We start from the raw sequence: 14466 nt of genomic DNA on the forward strand, positions 1-14466 counted from the left end.
CAAAGTAATCATGCTTCAGAGTAGTCCATGTTCGCTGTGCCCAGACGACCGCCTAGAATATGGGAGATCAGTCAGTGCCTGGCAATACCCACAAAGGTCTAGTATGTAGGGAGGGTTCTCCCGGGGATATAGCTTCCCGCTCCACTTTCATTCACCTCTTTCTGCTCAGGCTCCTCCCTTTGCCGCGCCTCCATCCAGGTCTCGCGAGACTTGTTGACTCCGTTCGCCAGGCACATCTCGCGAGGCTGCAGGCAGGGCAGGGCCCGACATGGCGGAAGGTAGGATTTTTTTGTGGACCGGCGCGGGAAGGCACGGAGATGTGAGGGCACCGTTGGCCTGGCACCGAAGCCCCGAGAGGGGTTGGTTGGGTGTGGTTGCACGGGGCACCTCGTGTCTCGCGAGCCTTCCCGTCTAGCGTCTCGGGCTTCCCGGGGCCGGGGGTTCCTCTGCGCCGTTCCTATGGCAACGCCCCTCCCTCGGTCTGGCCCCTGGGGACCTCGGTGGGCTGAGAACGCCAGGGGTGGTGATCAGGTGTTAGCAGCAAACGCAGCCGCGAAGCTCCTCAAGGCTGTCGAGGAGGCTCCTTGTGGTGCCCACAATGCTGGAATGGCGAGGGAAGTGTCCATGTCCTTAGGAAATCGAAACTGCTGTCATGGCAGGTCCTGCATCCGGAAGGGGTGCATCCCTTGCTTGCGGAAGAGCTTGACACTTCCTTGCAGGAGGTCGGGAGGAATCGGGGCTGCAACCGTGCAACGGGTTTCTTGGGCCAGCGCTGTAGTCTCTGGGCTCTTTTACAGCCCCGGCGTGCCTGTGCGCCGAGAGTCTGAGGTTTGCAATGGGGGCAAGAGGAGGGGTTTGCTTAGTAAGGGAGTTGACCAAGGATACACTGCTGGTGAGAGGTGTACTAAAGCCAGATCTGCGTTCCTTTACTTCTTGGTTCCTTACCCTCTTTTGTAGTGTACTCTCTACGACACTGCAGGTAAAGGCATCTGATTTCTCACGTTCAGCTTCCCTTAATGTAGGATCTTTGCTTGTCAAACTTTATAGGGGGGAAGAAACGCCAGAGATGATGAGTTACCTGCCAGGGATCATAGAGTGATATTGGACCTGGCCTGTGTTCTCGTGTGTATCCCATTGTTGGAGAAAAACTTCTTGTTGGGCATTACTGAGTGTTGAAGGGTGCTTGATCAAGACCTTCCCTATTTCGGTTGGTTTGTTTGCTAAGCCTTGGCAGAATCCATCATTTCTTGATCTGAGATTTGGGTAGCATGGCAGTTTGTGTAGGCTTCTCTGATTTGGATTAGGTTTAAGAGTAATAATATGAAGTAGGCCTGCCAGGTATGTTATTTGCCCTTTATAGCTAAGTGAATTGAGGCTAGGGTTATGGCTGGGAGCTGGATCCAGTTTTCCTTTTTCCCATTTTCTACCATGTTAAACACCTTGGTGGAGCTTCAGGCAAATATTGTCCCAATGAAGAAAAAACTTCTGAAAGAGCTAGGTGTGGTGGTGCATACTTGTAGTTCATTCAGAACTTGGAGGTTGGAGGCAGAAGGATCAGGAATTTAAGGTCATTCACAGCTGACCTGGGATACACAAAAAAGCCTATACAAAAAAGGAGCTAGATGATCTGCAAACCACAGAAATATTGTACACTGGAGTCAGCCAGTGAACTCTCAGCAGTGAGGTGTGGGAGGAAGGTTCAGGAAGACACCATGTGAGATTGTGAGTAGTATAGTGCTTTTAGGAAGGGAATTTGTGGGGGAAATACATTACCAAGTTTCAGATTGTAGAGGGTGTAGTTTTTCTTTTCTTTTTTTCATTCAGTAGTTTTATTTAGCACTTACTGTGTTTGTGCTCCCCTTCCAGTTGTGGGGAGTTCATATAGGCTGAGATCAGTCGCTGATTATTTACTTGTGGTTGCCTTGAGGTGATTAGAAGCATCTCTCTAGCCAGTGGACCGTACACCTTAACCACAGACAAGACATCCAGGACTAAATTGGCTGGAGGGGTGAAGTGATGGGGGGATGGATGATAGGTAGATACTCTTAGGCTCTGACCTCACAGTTTACCCTCTTTACATTCCAGTTTCCTAAGTTCCAGTTAAGGCTGGTTGAAAATGATGTTGTAAAGTTCAACTAGGAAAACTTGAGGAAAGCATTCTGGGTCAGTTAGCTCATGAAATGGAAGGCATTTCCTATGCAAGGAAAAACAGAGTCGTCTAAAGGTGTTTTGGGAGGTGTTTCTTACGTTGCTTGTAGTTTTGTTCTGTTTGTTTCTGCTGCTGCTTGAACTTTAATCGGGTTGTCGGAACTGGCTGCTGTTCAGAGAGAGTGGTAAACACTCATGGCAGATTTTTGTGAGATGTCACAGTTCAGTTGTCAGCATACTCTGGAGACTTTCCTAATAGTTGATCATTTGGTGGGGGTTCTTGTGTGGCTCATTAGTTCCCAGAAATAGTAAGCAGAATCTTGAGAAACCATATATACTTGCCATATAGTAACTTGTCTGCTTATATAGAAAACTTGCTTTTTTCTCTGGCTGTTCACTTGACTGAGTACAGATCCTTAACTCAGGTCCACTCTAAAAGCATTTTTTTTTTTCTTTTTAATTTTTTGAGACTGGGTCTCACTTTTAGTACTGGTTAGCCTGGAACTTGCTGGGTGAATCACAGAGATCTGCCTGCTTGTGTCTCCTGAATTCTGGGATTAATGAGAGGGGTGTGATTCCACACTCAGCCTCTAAAAGCCATTTCTATTTCCATTTGTACACCTATGCAGCTGTTCTAATCTGTGTTTTCTTCAAACTCAAATGAGCTACTTTAAAAGTGTTCATGTGTTCTTCCTGAATCAAAATGCCAGGCCTTCAGGTGTAAGCATGATTCTACATTGAGAGACAGCACTGAATGAAACAAGCAAAGTTCCTGCTTCACAGGATCTCCATTCAGGAAAATGGCTTTTCTTCCTAGAGCTGCTCAGAACTAAACTTCCTTTACTTTTTTTCTCCTTTAGTCACCCACAGTTTCTTTTCAGTTTCTTATGTTCTCTTTAAAACAAATCTGATTTATGCCAGACATGGTGGCTCCCACACTTGGGAGGCAGAAACAGGAGAATCAACAGGTCAAGGCTATCCTCAGCTATATGGCAGGTTTAAGGCCAGCCAACGGTACATGAGACATTGTCTCAAAAAGAATATAAAAATCAGTGACTACAGGCTTGCCACCAAGCCCGACTACCTGAATTTGTTCTCCGTGACCAATGCAGTGAGAGTGAGAAATGACTCTCATTGGTTGTCACATTAGCCCCACTTCAACCATATGACAGTCCCTTTCCAAATAAATGATTAAATGTAATAAACTGTTAAATACAAAATCAGATCTTAACTCTCCTTTCAAAAAATTTTCTATTTTTATTTTATGTGAATGGATGCTTTGCTTGCCTGTATGTTTTGTACACCACATGCATGCCTGATGGGGGAGGAGGCCAAAAGAGGGGATCAGACCCTCTGAACTGAACTTAAAAGGGTTGTGAGCCTCGTTACAGGGGTTGGGAATTGAACATAGGTCCTGGCAGAGCAACCTGTGCTCTTAATCACTGATCCATCTCTCCAGCCCTACCTTTCCTGTTCTTAACACCCTCCCTCTCCAACTCCTGTGGTGTATTCCAAATAACCTTGAAGTCTCAAAAGAGGTCTGGTCCTAGTTCACAGTGAAACTTGTTTCTGGCCTCTCATTTACTGTGCCCCTGTCACATGAACTGTTCTTGTATGTTTCCAACATGCTTCTAGAACTCCCATCTTTGTCCCTGCAAAGCCATTTCTCTTTAAGGCTGATGAGCTTTTCTTCCAATAGCTGCTCAGTTGTCACCTAGAGGGTTTTCCTGAATGGAGACCGTGTAGAGCAGGAGCTTTGCTTGTTTGCTTCAGTGTTGTCTCTCAACGCAGAATCATGCTTAGGCCTGAAGGCCTGGTATTTTGATCATCCCTTAAGTTGCTTGGTGCCTGAGGGTATAACTCCATGGTTGAGCGTGTATTGCGTATGCTCTTGACATAGATGAAATATTTAGCACCCAAACAGTTGGCTTGTTATGTCTTTAGTCTCTTGTCACATGTGCTGGTTTGTTTTGGTCAACGTTACACAGATTTACTTTAGACATATCTGGGAAGAGGGAATCACAATTGAGTAATTGCCTCCATCATACTGACCTGTAGGCAAGTCTGTTGTGTATTTTTTTGATTAATGGTTGATTTGGGAGGGGTCAGATTACTGTGGGCAGTTCTACCTCTGGGCAAGTAGTCTTGGGTTGTATAAGAAAGCAGGCTGAGTAAGGCATGGGGAGCAAGCCAGTATGTAGCATTCCTGCATGCATGTCTTCCTCCCTCCAGGGGCCTGGTTTGTCTTTCCTCAATAAACTGTGATGGGGAATATGGAAGCCATATATAAATGCTTTGCTTCCCAAGTTGCTTTTGGTCACATTCCCCCCCCCCCCCCCCCCCAGACAGGGTGTCTCTGTGTAGCTTTGAGCCTTTCCTGGAACTCGCTTTGGAGACCAGGCTGGCTTTGAACTCACAGAGATCTGCCTGCCTCTGTCTCCCGAGTGCTGGGATTAAAGGCGTGCGCCACTACCACCGGTCACATTGTTTTTATCTCAGCAATAGAAAGCAAACATGTAAACTGGTGGGTTTCTACTACATTACTCTGAAAAACATCAGTTTTCTAGGAGTGCCCTAACCAGCACCTAGTACTTGGTTTTTAAGATAGTGCCTCCCTTTGTGGCCCATGCCTTGAATTCATGTTCTTTTTGCCTTTCAGGTATGCAAACATAACTGGCTTCTTCAAACTACTGTCTTAGTGGCTGTTCTTGCTGTGAAGTTTTTTCTAGTCCTGCACAGCCTGACGACCCTGCAGCTGCTTATAAAATAATCACTCAGAATCTTATACTAATTAAAACTGCTTGACCATTAGCTCAGGCCTACCACTGACTAGCTCTTACACTTAAACTCAGCCCTTTTCTGTTAATCTATGTATTGCCACGTGTTCCTTGACTTTACCTGGGTACCGTGCTGCTCCCTGGACGGTAGGCTGGCATCTACTGACTCAGCCTTCCTCTCCCAGAATTCTCTTTCTCTGCTTATCTTACCTATACTTCCTGCCAAGGTTGCTTTTTTATTTATCAACCAATCAGAGCATACAGAGAATATCACATTCACAGCATACAGAGCAACATCACCCATCAGGGGCTTGCTTACAGTTTCAGAGGCTTAGTCCATTACTATGGACTGAATGGTGATATGCAGGCAGATGCTGGTGTAGCTGAGAAAGCTACATCCTGATCTGCACAGAGAGAGAGCCTGTACCTGGTGTGGGCTTTTGAAACCTCAAAGCCCACCCTCAGCAACACACTGTCTCTAACGAGGCCACAGGTCCTAATCCTTGTAATCCTTTCAGACAGTTCCATTCCAGGAGACTAAGCACTCAGATGATATAAGCCTGGGGGCCATCCTTACTGAAAATGCCACAGCTGCTTTTCCCCAGCACATTTAAGTCTTAGCAAATGAAGTGTAGTTCTTGAGCTGGAGATGTAGAGTGCTTGCCTTGGGTCCATTCCCAGCACAAAATCTTTTTGAGATTGTAAATACATTTACCCTTTCCTCCTTGTCAAGCCTCCCATATACCCCTTCCTACTCTCTCAAAATTCATGACTATTTTTTTTCATTAATTGATATTGTGTGCATATATGTGTGTACACACATACACAGACACACAGACACACAGACACACAGACACACACACACACACACACACACACACACATTCCTGAATATAGCCTGTTCAGTTTGTGTAGTGTTACTTGTATGTATGTTTTTTCTGGGTTGACTGTTTGGCACTAGATAATTGGTGTGTACTTCCTTAGAGAAGACCCTCTCTCCCAGCTTTCCTCAGTTGCCTATAGTTCTTTGTGTAGGGTTGAGGCCTTGTAGGCTTTTCATAGTTTACTTGGGCGTATCCATTGATGTTATCCTTGTTCAGTTCACATTTGGGCAGTCTGTTCATGAGACTTTGTGGGTGTAACTTCTGATAATTACTAGGAGACACAATCTCACAGCAAACTTACTGATCCTGTGGCTCTTAGAGTTCTTTCTGCTTCCCTCTTCCAAAATGTTCTCTGAGCCTTAGATGCAGGAGTGTTTTGTAGATGTATCGATTAGGACTAGGCTCCAAAACCCTGCATTTTGATTGGTTATGATTTTCTGTAGTGGTCTCTGTTGCAAAGCGGTTTCCTTGATGGAGGTGGAGCCTACACTTGTCTGTGGGTATAAGGACAAATGTTCATGCATTCTTAGGAATTATGCTGGGTTAGTAAATTAATGATTGTTGATTCTCCTCCAATAACCATGCCCTAACTGGCACTGAATGAGTAGTTAGCTAGGTTCCAGTCCCAGGCATAGTTTACTTTATATTGAGTGAGTCTTAAATCCAACTAGAGAGCCGTTGGTTAATGCTAAGGTGTTCATGTCACTGCTGCAACCTTAAGGTTGTCTTGCCATGTTGGTTGCTGATGTGATTCATGGATGCCATCATAGTGGGGAGAATTTTTTTATTCTTATGTCTGTAGTGTTTTGTCTTTGTGTATGTATGTGTGTCATGTGCATGTCTGGTGCCTGAGGATGTTGGAAGAGGGCATGATACCCTGGAACTGGAGTTACAGATATTTGTGAGCTATCATGTAGGTGCTACAATTGAATCTGGGTTCTCTGTAAGACTGGCCAATGCGGGGCTGGGAAAATGGCTTAGCAGTTAGGAGCACTGCCTGATCTTTCAGAGGACTTGGGTTCAATCCCCAGCACCCACATGGCAGCTCACAGCTGTCTCTAACTCCAAGATCTGAACCTTCACACAGATGTACACGCAGGCAGTACCAATACAAATAAAATAAAAGTAAATAAATTATTTAAAAAAAAAGACTAGCCAATGCTCTTAACCGTGAGTCATTGCTCCAGACCCCACAAAATGATATTAATGTGTGTGTGTGTGTGTGTGTGTGTGTGTGTGTGTGTGTGTGGCTTGTTACATAGTTGATTATAGACTTTTACTAATTTAGTGGAATTTGGTCAGGAAAATACTTGGGGCAATTGAATAACAAGGTGAAGACATTTTTATGTGGCCATTCATGGTCAGAACAATAACTGCTAACCACATACGGCCAACTTAAAATTAAACAGTTAGTTTCTGGCTACATTAATCACATTCCAAGTGCTCAGCCACAGTGTGGCTAACGGCTCCCTGGAATAGGTAGATCAGTAGAATACTGTACCACACAGAAAGTTCTGTTGAAGAGCACTGTTCTAGAAAGTGTTTTGTTAGCATAGGCTGGTAAAACTGGGAGCAAAGAAACTCTCTACTCATTCAACAAAGGTCCCAGGCCATTGATAATTATTCATCTAGTCTGTTGATGTGTGGGGCAGTCATCTTCCTTCCGTACTCTCTCTCCTTATCTCTACTGTGACCCTGTCTCCAAAAAAAAAAGAAAAAGAAAAGAAAAGAAAGGGTGGGGAGTGGTGGCACACCTTTAGTTCTAGTACCCTGAAGGCAGAGGCCAGCCTGGTCTCTATAGAGCATCTCAGGGAAGGCAGAGTGATATGGTGATATGGTGGAAGCCTATCTCAAGAAAAACCTAAATAAATAAATAAATAAATAAAGGTTTATTTTAAGGAAGAATATATGAGTTTGTTTATTTACTTAAAGAATTTCCTTTAGTAAATGGAATTGTAAGGTGGTTTTATAAGGCGTATTTTTTGGGTTTAGGGATAAAAGCATTCATAGGGTTAAACCCAAGGTCACATTCTGGTTGTAAGAATATGATGTTTTTAGCATCCTTGTTGAAATATCTTGACAAGAAGTATCTGTAGGCCAAAAAAAATTTTTTTGGTTTTATTTTTTGAGACAGGTTTCTTTGTGTAGCCCTAGCTGTCCTGGAACTCACTCAGCAAGCTGATTTCAAACTCAGAGAGAGATCTGCCTGCCTCTGCCCCTGGAGTGCTGGAATTAAAGGTGTGCAGCACCACTGCCCAGCTTTAAAATTTGGCTTGTATGGAATGTAAACTAGATTCTAGTGTGATGGGCCTCTATATTTCCTCTTTCTGCCCTGCTTCAGCACCTCCCCATTCTGTGACATGGAGTCTGTATTTCCCGTGCTGGTGTCGAGTTCTCTTGCTCGGTGTTTCCCCTCCGAGGAGGAGAGTTGTACTTTCTTGGTTCTTTAGTCTTGAGTCACTAAGAGCTCTTCAGAATCAGTGACCTGAGTCTAACCCAAGGTGCTTAGTGTAATTTTAAGTTCAACTCCTCTGTTGTTTTCAAAACAAGGTTAATTGTGAGTATTGTTTTCGTCTGTAGGCGGTGGTGGCACACACCTTAATACTAGCACTCAGGTTGATCTCTGAGTTAGAGGCCAGCTTGGTCTACAGATAAAGTTCCAGGACAGCTAAGGCTACACAGAGAAACCCCATCTCAAAAGACAACAAACAAACAAAATAAAACAAAAAGTATTGTTTTCCTTTAGCCAACATTTTAAGAGAAATGTTGTTTGGGAGGCCAGAAAGATGGCTCATCAGTTAAGAGCAAAATAAATACATGTTTTTTGTTTTTTCTTTACTTTTTTTTTTTTTAAGGTTTATTTATTTATTATGTATACAGTGTTCTGCCTGCATGTGTCCTTGCAGGTCAGAAGAGGGCACCAGATCTCATTGCAAGTGGTTGTGAGCCACCATGTGGGTGCTGGGAATTGAACTCAGGACCTCTGGAAGAGCAGTCGGTGCTCTTAACCACTGAGCCATCTTTCCAGCCCTTGTTTTGTTTTTTAAAGAAATGTTTGGTTTCAATATTTGCAAGACAGATAATTGCAGAATTAGAGAAAAAATGTTACTATTGTCATCTTTTAAGTGCTTTTCAAGTTTATTTCCCTGGGAATATTGATTTCTACCTGAGGCTGGGTGGGCATCCAGTTCTTCACTGCAGGCATTTATTGAATGTCTAGAAGAGAAGAAAAAACAACCATACATACACACACACACACACACACACACACACACACACACACATGTGTATATGTGTGAAGATCATAGTACATTAGCATTTAAACATATCTTTTGAAAACCTTTTTCTAATTATGAAAACAGGACATATTTATTATAAAATAATAATCGGAAAGTGCAAAGAAAAATCCTTTTCAGCAAGACTTGCTATTTGGTAGTATTTAATTTGCCTTTTATTCTGCACATATGTGAGTATGTACATTAAATTTGAATTGTAACACATATAATTTTATATTCTGCTTTTTAAAAATATTGTGTGTGTGTGTATGTGTGTGTGTGTGTATGCATGTGTGCACGCACGCAAATGTCCAAGTCCGTGCCACATGAGAGAGTGGAGGTCAGAGGACAACCCAAGGAAATTGGTTCTTTCCTTCCACCGTGTGGGTCCTGGGGATCAAACTCAAGTTGTCAAGCTCAGCGGCAAGCACCTTTATCTGATGAGCCATCTCACTGGGTCTCTTTTCTCAGTTGTGTTTTTTATTATTTATTTTGTACATATGCATGTATATGTGTAGGCACATGCATGTCACAATGTGTGTGATGGAGGTCAGAGGACAACTTACAGGAGTAGGTTCTCTCCTTCTGTTATGTAGGTCCTAGGAACTGAACTCACGTCTTCAGGCTTGACAGTAAATACCTTTATATGGTGATCCATCTTGCCAGCCCACAAAGTCATATTTGATTCTCTCAGAGTATACAGAAATAGTAGATCATATGGCTAGAGAGTGGTGAATGAGATTTGCCTTGCAGCTACCATGTAAACATTCATTGTTTGCCTTGCAGAGGAGGTGGCCAAGTTGGAGAAGCATTTGATGCTTCTTCGACAAGAGTATGTCAAGCTGCAGAAGAAACTGGCAGAGACAGAGAAAAGATGCACACTTTTGGCTGCACAGGCAAACAAGGAGAGTAGCAATGAGTCCTTCATCAGCCGTTTGCTGTCAATAGTGGCAGGTCTCTATGAGCAGGAGCAGTACAGGTAAGCTCTCGGAACCAGAACTGGACCTCTGGCTTCATCCCTAGCCACTTCACACACGTTAGAGTGTCTTCTCATTCTTATTTTGTACTCCTCAGTACTCCTAGGGTTGAACCAGGGACTTTGCATATGCTAGGAAGTGCTGAGCTGCATCCTCATCCTCAGCTCTTGTCACCTTGTTCTGAGATGGTCTCACTAGGTTGGCCAGGTTGCCATTGAACTTGTGATTCTCCTGTTTGAGCCTCTCAGGTAGACAGGATTAGACCTATCTGCTCTACTAGGCCTGGCTTCTCTTTCATTTTCTTGCTAAATTTATTTTTCTGTAATCCAAATTACTAGTACCTAGCCATGTGTGGAAACTCAACTTGTAATCTCAGTACTAAGGAGATTGAGAGGAAGATTATCATGAGTCTGAGGCCAGCCTCAGCGGTATAGTGAGGTCCAGTCCAGTGTGGGCTAGGTTAGACTGAGTCCTTATCTATAAAACAAAAGTAAGAGCTGGGCTGATGTCAGTAAGGTACATGAGGACCTGAATATGATCCCAAGAACCCATGTGAAAAAATTTGGGCCTCATAGCAGTCACTTAAAACCCCACTACTAGGAGGACAGAGACTGGCAGTTAGTTTCTGGGGCTCACTGTCCAGCAAGCCTAGCCCAAGTGGTTGTGTTTCAGGCCAATGAGAGACCCAATAACAGGTAGATGGCACCTGAGGAATGGCACCAAGGGTTGTCCCCTGGCTTCCACATGCACACTATCTGTGTGCTCCTCTGTGCCTCATACACTCAGACCAACACCAAACCAATGCAAAAGGTGAGCAGTGTGCCTTTGTCACTCAAAATGTCATTCTTGTTAGAAGCCTGTATGCTACTTGCTAGCCCTTTGGCCTCAAGCTATGACATTAGGTTCCTGATCTGTAACAAAGAATGATACTAGTACTATTCAATTTAGGGTTAGAGTAAAGGTTAAGTTGTAGATGTTAAGACACTTAGAAGAGTGGGCACATACCAAGGATTGATTATTAGCAGTAGTATTTATTTATTTTATTTGTTTGTTTGAGATATGGTTTTTCTGTGTAGCCCTGGCTGACTTGGAACCTGCTGTGTAGACCAGGCTGGCCTTGGACTCAGCAGTCCTTCTCTTTCCTGAATATTAGAACTAAATGCTACTTCTGATGGTTTTTTGTTTGTTTGTTTGTTTGAGCTGAGGCTCGAACCCCCAGCGCTCTACCACCGAGCTACATCCCCAGCACTGGCATGTGCTACTGTACCTAGCTATTGATTTACTTTTGTGACAAGGCGTTCTGTAGCCCAGGATGGCCCAGTACTTGGTTGTGTTCAAGGATAACTTTGAATTTTTGATCCTTTTCCCACTGCTTCTCCAGTGCTACAGTTTGGCTAAGTGCCACACATTGGCACTTTTCTTTGTTGCCAGCATGGCTGGCCATATGGCCCAATGCTGTCGGCACAGAGGGTGATCATTGATGTTTCAGTTGATTGCCTGGAAGCCTTTTTTTCTTAGCATTTGACATATCAGAGTAAATGTACCTATCTTTTTTCTGGGAATTTTTAAAATATAATAGTATGTAGGAAATATCCTTACCTCTCTTTTTGTTTGCTTTTTTGAGACAGTGTCTTGCTATGTAGCCAAGATTGATTTCAAACTTGTGATCCCAATATGCTGAGGTTATATGAAAGTTCCACCCAGCCGCAACCTCTTCTCTAGATAAATGGTTGGATATTAAATGATTAATGTTAGATATAAGTGTTTCTGATGGAGACAGGAGTCCAGGAATTAGGTTTTGTGTTCTTTACTGCTTTGTGTGAACTTATGTGTTCATAGTCTCTCCATTTAACGTTGCTTGACATTATTAGGGAGCAAAGCAATAGCACAGTCTCAGAGTTTTGAGCTATCCACATTTCTCACTCTGGTAGTTTATTTTGATACATTCTGCACAAGACATCTTATATTTTATGTATGACTTAGTCATCCTGCTTAGCTTGTAAGTTCACGACAAGAATCCTGTTAGATGTATTTGAGACTAGATCATCCCATGGAATTGAGGTAGAAGTTAAAATATTCCCAGCAACATGTAAGCATGGTCCACTGTGTGGAAATGCCATTGTGGTTTATGTTTTTCTTTTGCAGATTCATGTTGATAATCATTATCCATGTATTTGTCAGGTGGGACTCCTAGCTTACCTAGTTATGATGACATTTTTCTTTCTGTATCTCTGGATATTTTCCTCATTAGTGATTTGAAGATCAAAGTTGGGGGCAGGCACATCAGTGCTCACAAGTTTGTCCTGGCAGCTCGCAGTGATAGCTGGAGTCTGGCCAACTTGTCTTCCACAGAGGAGCTAGACTTGTCAGGTGAGTCTGACTTCATCGGAACACAGAAATAATGCCAAGACCTCTTGGCAGAAAGTTAGAATGCATCACTGTAAAATATATGTGGTATGATAAAAGTAAAATACTTATCAGTTGATGGGAACATGAACTATTGAAATAAGATGTCACCCTAAGTTGGTTGTCCTTTTTCTTTTAATTTTTTATTTTATTTTAATTTATGTGTGTGGGTGTTTTGCATGCGATATGCACGCAGTGCCCAAGGAGGTCTGAAAAGGATGTCGGATACCTTGGAACTGGAGTTACAGATGATGGTGGTGCATCATGTGGATGCTGGTAATTGAATCCAGGTCCTCTGGAAGAGCAGACAGTGCTCTTAACCACTGAGCCATCTCTCCAGCCTCAGGTTGTTCTTTATGATTATATTTAATCCTTGGATAACAAATTAAATATTTTAGTATCTATTATGTTCTTATATTTAGAAAGTATCAGAATCTTTCAATAAGCTTATTTCTTTAAAAAAATTATTACTGTATGTATGCTTAGCTTTGGAGGTCAGAGAACTTTGTGGAGTTCTGGAGATTGAACTCTGGTTGATAGGTTTGTGTGGCAAATGTTTTTATCTGCTGAGTCATCTCTCCAGGCCTGCTTATTTTAGCTTTCGCATGTAGTATATGTACATGTCCTTGTAGGTGTGTGTGCTGTGTGTGGAATCCAGAGGCTGATGCCAGGTAACTCAGTCATTCCTTCTATTGATTGACTGATTGAAGACAAGGACTCATCATGTAGCCCTAGCTGGCCTGTAACTCAAGATGTAGACCAGGCTGGCCTTGAACTCAGATATGTTTGCCTCTGCTTCTTAAAAGCTAGAATTAAAGGGGTATGGCCACCATTAGTATCTTTTCCTAAAAATATTTTGCATGTATTTTGTGTGTGTGTGTGTGTGTGTGTGTGTGTCTGTCTGTCTGTCTGTCTGTCTGTCTAGGTCAGAGGTCTGCTTGCAGGAGTCAGTTCTCTCTTTCTACCATGTAGATTCCAGTTGATTGAACTCAGATTGTCAGGCTTGGTAGCAAGTGTCTTTACTGGTGCGTCATCTCCCTGGCCCACAGTAGTTTTCTGGAACACCAAAGGACAGCTGTCAGTGTTTAGAATTTTAGTAGGTTTATACCTGTGTGAGATGGTGAATGTTAATTTGTTTCACTGTGGGAATTCCACTCCCCCTCCAGTCCATGTTCTGGAACTCTCTATAGGCCAGGCTGACCTCAAATTCAGAGATCCACCTGAGCACTCCCAAGCACTGCCCTGCTCACTCGAGTAACTTTTTGAAAAAGGATTTCTTTTTTTTTTTTTATTAAAAAAAATTTTTTTTTTTTAATTTGTGCATTGGTGTTTGGTCTGCATGTATGTCTGTGTGAGGGAGTTGGATCCACTGGAACTTGACTTACAGACAATTGTATACTGCCATTTGGGTGCTGAGAAATGAACCTGGATCCTCTGGAAGAGCAGCCAATATTTTTAACTACTGAACCATATCTCCAGCCCCAATTTCATTCTTTTTTCTTTTTTTTTTTTGAGCTGAGGATCGAACCCAGGGCCTTGCGCTTGCTAGGCAAGTGCTCTACCACTGAGCTAAATCCCCAACCCCCAACTTCATTTTTTAAAATATTTATTTTTATTTTTTAAATTATGTATATGTGTGTGTGTGTGTGTGTGTGTGTGTATGTATGTATGTATGTATGTATGTATGTATGTATGTATGTGTATGTACATGAGACTACAAGTGCCCTTGGAGGCATTAGATTTCCCTGGAGCTGGAGTAATGGGGATTGTTAGTAACTTGATATGGCTTCTGGAAACCTAACTTGGGCCCTCTGCAGCAATAATATGTGCTCTTAACACTGATATATCTCTCCAGCTCTATAGCTCTATTTATTTTTAGCCTGTCTGTGTGTTGGTGTATGTCTATATACATGGTACCTGAGGAGGCAGATCTCCCTGAAGTTGGAATTAACATGTGGTTGTGAGTCTCTCAATGTGAGTACTGAGAACTAAAATCAGG

General features: G+C 42.8%; 1 protein-coding gene across 2 annotated transcripts in view; it reads left to right on the forward strand.

Moving 5' to 3' along the window:
• Positions 1-232: 232 nt before the first annotated feature.
• Ankfy1 (ankyrin repeat and FYVE domain containing 1) overlaps positions 233-14466 on the forward strand; it is a 68459-nt gene continuing 54225 nt past the window's right edge. The window contains exons 1-3 of one of the 2 annotated variants that reach the window (XM_036197196.1): positions 233-278; positions 9871-10063; positions 12313-12431. In XM_036197196.1, coding sequence (XP_036053089.1) covers positions 269-278; positions 9871-10063; positions 12313-12431 — 322 coding nt within the window. In that variant the 5' untranslated portion in view covers positions 233-268. Of the gene's footprint in view, positions 279-775; positions 829-9870; positions 10064-12312; positions 12432-14466 lie in introns of those variants that run through there. The other variant, XM_036197197.1, reaches the window with a different exon arrangement.

This window comes from Onychomys torridus, chromosome 8 (assembly GCF_903995425.1).
Source record: "Onychomys torridus chromosome 8, mOncTor1.1, whole genome shotgun sequence".
Classification (NCBI taxonomy): Eukaryota; Metazoa; Chordata; class Mammalia; order Rodentia; family Cricetidae; genus Onychomys; species Onychomys torridus.